Source organism: Acanthisitta chloris, unplaced genomic scaffold (assembly GCF_000695815.1).
Source record: "Acanthisitta chloris isolate BGI_N310 unplaced genomic scaffold, ASM69581v1 scaffold9278, whole genome shotgun sequence".
NCBI lineage: Eukaryota > Metazoa > Chordata > Aves > Passeriformes > Acanthisittidae > Acanthisitta > Acanthisitta chloris.
The window spans coordinates 4,322-10,142 of NW_008688661.1; the positions used below are offsets into that span (position 1 = coordinate 4,322).

Genomic DNA, 5,821 nt, shown 5'->3' on the forward strand with positions numbered 1-5,821 from the left:
GGGGGTGGTGCAGGGGGGGGGAGGGGGGGCCGGGGCCCTGCTGCCTGCAGCTGCTGCACATCCGCAGTGTCCGGCAGGATCGCAGCTGTGCGGAAGGAAGTGGGACCTGAACCAGCCTGGGCTTAGTGCCAGCAGCTCTGGGTGGGGGGGCACATCACCCACACCCCTCTCCAGCCCCCAGCACTGTGCCCCTGGTGCTGAACCAACCCCCAGTGCTGTGCCCTTGGTACTGAACCAGCCCCAGGCTGCTGGGTGTCCAGAGAATCATGGAATTATTTATGTTGGAAAAGCCTCTGAGATCATCAAGCAGAACCATTCCCCCAGCACTGCCAAGGCCACCACTAACCATGTTGCCAAGTGCTACATCCACATGGCTTTGAAATCCCTCCAGGGCTAGTGACTCCCTCCCTGCTGTGGGCAGCATGTTCCAGGGCTGGACAGAAAGGAAGAAATTGTCCCCCATATCCAATCTAATTTGGACATTAGGAAGAATTTCTTCACAAAAAGGGTGATTTGACATTGGAAGGGGCTGTCCAGGGAGGGGGTGGAGTCACCATCCCTGGAGGTGTTTAAGAAGAGACTGGATATAGCACTTAGTTCTCTGGTCTAGCTGACATGATGGTGTTAAGTCATAGGTTGGACTTGATGATCTCAGAGATCTTTTCCAACCTGATTGATTCTGGGACTCTGTAATCATGCACATACCCCTCCCCATCAGCTGGGCACTGAAGCACATGTGCACGGAGTGCTCCCACCTCTCTGAAAGCAGGGATGAGGACAGGGAGGTGAACATCCAGCAAGAGTGGCCTGGAGCAAACCCCAAGGGTGGAGGGGTGGAGAGCCATGCTCTGCCCCCCACCCTTCTCTGACCCAACCCCACTCTGTCCCCTCCCCAGGCAATGGAGAGTAAGCTGCTCATCGGGGGCAGGACCATTGTGGACCACACCAACGAGCAGCAGAAGATGCTGGAGCTGAAGCGGCAGGAGATTGCTGAGCAGGTAACAGTGTGGGGCTGACTTGGCACAGGGGGGTGACAGGGGTGTCCTGGCAGGACTGGTCCTGGCTCCAGCCATGTTCCCTGCCCTGCAGAAACGCCGGGAGCGGGAGATGCAGCAGGAGATGTTGCTGCGGGATGAGGAGACCATGGAGCTGCGGGAGACGTACACCTCCCTGCAGCAGGAGGTGGAGATCAAAACTAAGAAGCTGAAGAAGGTGAGAGTGCAGCAGGCAGGGACAGGGATGGGAATATCCCTTTCTGGGGCTTGCTGTGGCCCCAGGCCTGGGGCTGAGGGTGCTGCTGTCCCCTCCCCAGCTCTATGCCAAGCTGCAGGCCGTGAAGGCAGAGATCCAGGACCAGCATGACGAGTACATCCGTGTGCGCCAGGACCTGGAGGAGGCCCAGAACGAGCAGACACGGGAGCTGAAGCTCAAGTAGGTGGTTGGGAGCTGGTTGTGGATTCACCACATCCAGGTGCAGCTGTGTAGGGTGCTCAGCGCAAAGCTGAGGTGCACAGGGCAGACTTGGGGTGCTCAGAGCAGAGCTGGGGTATGCAAAGCAGAGTTATGATTTCTAGTACAGAGCTGAAGTGCTCAGACCTGGGGTTTCCAGAGCAGAGCTGAGGTGTGCAGAGCAGAGTTGGGGTTTCTAGTGCAGAGCTGGGGTGTGCAGTGCAGAGCTGGGTTGCACAGAGCAGGGTTTTGGTGCACAGAGCAGGGTTTGGGTGCACAGAGCAGGGCTGGGATATGCAGGGTAGAGCTGGGGTGCACAGAGCAGTGTTAGGGTGCTCAGAGCAGAGCTGGGGTGCTCAGAGTGGTTGCACAGCTGGAGAGAGCGATACACTTGCTGAGGGGGACAGCTGAGCCCTTCCCGCCTGTCGGTGGTGGCAGAAGGTGTGACACCTTGGAGCTCTGCACTGGGCCAGCAGCACATGGCAGGTTAAATAGTTGCTGAGAAAGGGGAAAACCAGGAAATATTCCAGCAGAACCCAGCTGCAGCTAAATCCAGGGTTGGCAGTACTGGCTGGGAGCAAGTGTCCCCTGAGGGCACCTGGATATTTGCTCCGGTCCCAGCACTGTCTTTGAAGGGAGAGCCGCTCTGGGGGACTTGGGATGACTCCTCATCCCAGTGGAAGCTCCCAGCTTGTACTGGCAGAGCCAGGCAGTGTTTTCCCTCTGGGAGCCTCCCACAGATGTAGCTGCTGCTCCACCACCCCTGGGGGTTTGTTCTCACTTCAAACAATCATCTTGTTTCATACCTTTAACCCCTCCCAGACACTTCCAAGAACTTCATGGTTTTCAAGGTAAAATAGTTCTACTAGAAATAAAATTCCATCTCCAGTTTTGCCTCTTTTCCCTCCCAACATGGCTCAGAGTTCTCAGAAGCCACAGCTCAGTGAAGCAGTTCGTTGCCTCAGAACCATTTTCAGCAGCTGCTCAACTTGTTCCCAGAAACATGGAAAAAAAGATTCCCTTTGGGGTCCATTTATCATCATTGAGCTTTCCTTGACTTTTGGGTCAGGCAGCCTGGGGAGCAGATGGCAGGAGGAGTGAAGGGGGGGTGGTCTTGATCCTGCCTGAAGCCCCAGAGTTCCCAGGGGTCCTGGCTTCTCTCTGATGACATCCTCCCTTGCCTTCCCTCTCCTTCTCTCCCCTGTGCCTGGATCTATTGCTTCAACCTCTCCACTTCCATCCCATTATCATTCTCTGGATATTTTCTCTCCCTGCACTGCCACCCTCTCTTCCTGACGTCCCTTTCCTCTCTGCTTCCGACCTGTGTTCTGTCTCCGGTCACATTAACTCCTTCCTCTCTTGCTCCTTCCCCACGTTGCTCCCACTCTGCCTCTCTTGGCCGGTCTCTGGCTCAGATACTTGATCATCGAGAACTTCATCCCTCCTGAGGAGAAGAACAAGATCATGAACCGTCTGTACTTCGACGGTGATGAGGACCAGTGGAAATTCCAGCCTCTTGTGCCCACTGGAGGGTATGTCCCCAGCTCATGCACTGCCCCAACACTAATGACCCACAGGCACCAATGTCCCAGGGATGGGGGGCAGCCAGGAACTCCTGCACGTGCCCATGGGTGGAAATCTCCTCCAAGCCAAGTCCCTTCTCCTGCTGTGACATGCTCTCTTGGTCACCACTCGGACGTGGGTTTGGTTGAGTTTATGTTCTCCAGCTTGTGTTCCTCCCTCAATCTGTGCTCTAGGAACAGCTCCCAAATGAAGAGGAGACCCACATCTGCCGTGGGCTACAAGAGGCCCATCAGCCAGTATGCCCGCGTGGCCATGGCCATGAGATCCCATCCACGCTTCCGGGTATGTCACGGGGCACTGGTGTGTTCTGGGGGGGTGGGAAGGCATTGGGTAAATGGGATGGATGGATGAAGGTGTGTGGACAGAAGAATAGAGGCAGCTCCCAAATGAAGAGGAGACCCACATCTGCCGTGGGCTACAAGAGGCCCATCAGCCAGTATGCCCGCGTGGCCATGGCCATGAGATCCCATCCACGCTTCCGGGTATGTCACGGGGCACTGGTGTGTTCTGGGGGGGTGGGAAGGCATTGGGTAAATGGGATGGATGGATGAAGGTGTGTGGACAGAAGAATAGAGGTGGATGGATGGATGGATGGATGGGATGGAGCTGAGCACTGGGAGAGAAGATGGGGTAAACAAGCTCATCATGACCTGGAATGCATCAATTCAGGCTCTCAGCTTCATCCTCCCACTTGGCAGATGCTGCTCACAGCCGTTCACGGAGCTGCTGACTCCCCATCTCCAGCAGCTCCTGCCGTTGGAAAGGACAGGGCTGCTCAGCCTGGCCTGCTGGGCTCAGCCCAGGAAAGGCCAGGAGATCCTAAGCAGAGCTGTGAGCTGCAGCTCAGTGTGGAGCTCACCCCATGCCATAGCAGCCAGAGGAGGGTCCCCTCTCCCTGGTGTGCTGGCAGCTTCCCCTGGCAGCACAGACTGCCGGAGCCAGAGCTGTGTTTCACCACCCAGTTCTCCCTGTACCCTGTCCTGCTGCAGGCTGAGAACATCATGTTCCTGGAGCTGGACCTCTCCCCTCCGGCCATCTTTGAGTTCGAGCGCAGCAGGGACCTGGCAGAGCAGGACCCTCGGGCTCTCCACCTGGAGAGGCTGATGCACCTGGACAGCCTCCTGGAGCGGCCAGCGGCCTCACGGGTGCGGAAGTCACGCTCCTGGTGAGTGCCATGGGGAGCTGTGGGATGCTCAGTGGGGGTTTGGGGCAGGAGGAGGAGTTGCAGTGAAGCTGAAACCCTTTTGGGATGCCTTTTGGGGTGAACTGGGCTGTGAGTTGCTGGGTGTGATCAGTTTAAAATGCTGCTGATGCATTGTCATACAGCATTGTGTACAGATCAGTGCAGGATAGATGTGGAGCTGCTGGAGAAAGTCCAGAGGAGATCACAAAGATGCTCTGAGGGCTGGAGACCCTCTGCTCTGGATCCAGGCTGGGACATCTGGGAGTTTTCAGTCTAGAGACAAGAAGGCTCCTGTGAGACCTTAGAGCCCCTTCCAGTGCCTAAAGGGGCTCCAGGAAAGCTGGAGAGGGGATTTGGACAAGGGATGGAGGGACAGGGCAAGGGGGAATGGCTCCCCACTGCCAGAGGGCAGGGAGAGATGGGATGTTGGGAAGGAATTCTTCCCTGTGAAGGTAGTGAGGCACTGGCACAGATTGCTCAGAGAAGCTGTGGCTGCTCCATCCCTGGAAGTGTTCCAGACCAGGTTGGATGGGGCTTGGAGCAACCTGGTCTAGAGGAAAGTGTTCCTGCCCGTGGCAGGGGTGGGACTGGATGAGCTTTAAGGTTCCTTCCAACCCAGACTTCCATGATTCCATGATACACATATCCCAGGCACAAGGTACCATCCTTCCTAGCATGGAGTGCCTTTTGGTGCTGCCTGTGTATAGCAGATGAGTGAGAAAACAGCCAGATTTCAGGGATTTGACAGAGAGCAGGAGACAGGCAGGGGAAGCAGAAGCAAACCAGCTTTTCTCTGTGTCCCCACCAGGTGCCAGACACCGCGGTCACTGCCATCCTCCACCACTCATGTCTCCCTCACCTCCAGCTCCCCGTGTGCCACCACGATGCCAGCTCAGGAGTGATGTCCTGGACCCCTCGTCCCTGCGCTGCCTCATGGTGAGGACTGAGCCCCTCCAAGGCCAAGGGAGGGCCCAGCCAGCCACGTCCCACCGGCTCCAGCTCATCCTTGTCTTCAGCTACGTTGTGTGCGTGTGTGTTTGTGCGAGACACAAACAGCCCCAGCAAGGGGCCCTGCCCCCTCCTGCCCTCTGCCCTGACCTGACCCGGATCGGTCACTTTATTTATTTAATGTATTTATTTATGGGGTGGTTGGTGCATGGAGGCAGGAGGTGCACTCGGACTGGAGGACATCCAAGGCTGGCAGTGGGCACCATGCTGACCACCCCTCAGGTACGCTCAGCTCCCCATGCCACCTCGGCACAGCTCTGGGCACGGGGACACTGCCAGGGACACTGCCAGGCAGGAGGGGCACAGGCCCCTCTCTGGGGGTTTGGCAGAAGCTGAGGCCACCCTGGACTCTGGTGCTGGCTTTGCTTTGCTGGATCCCAGGGAATTTGAAGATTTCTACAAGGATTTGGTGACTTTGTGGTGGCAGCACCTTGTCAGAGTCCCCCAGTGGGACTCTCCAGCCTAAATCGACACTGGTGGCTGCAGGGACATCTCACTGTCACTCCAGGAGCACCAGCTCCATCCACAGGGCTTGCAGAGTCACCAAACCAAGTCAACCAAAGCCAAGGGGCTTTGTCCACCTGTGCCACACTGGAG

General features: G+C 57.0%; 1 protein-coding gene across 1 annotated transcript in view; it reads left to right on the forward strand.

Moving 5' to 3' along the window:
* The window catches only part of KIF3C (kinesin family member 3C), a gene marked incomplete at its 5' end in the record, with an annotated part of 9,434 nt that extends 4,316 nt beyond the window's left edge, over positions 1-5,118 (forward strand). Inside the window, 7 exon segments of the mRNA XM_009081115.1 lie at positions 897-998; positions 1,090-1,212; positions 1,313-1,431; positions 2,865-2,981; positions 3,207-3,315; positions 4,023-4,198; positions 5,025-5,118. Coding sequence (XP_009079363.1) covers positions 897-998; positions 1,090-1,212; positions 1,313-1,431; positions 2,865-2,981; positions 3,207-3,315; positions 4,023-4,198; positions 5,025-5,118 — 840 coding nt within the window.
* Positions 5,119-5,821: the final 703 nt, after the last annotated feature.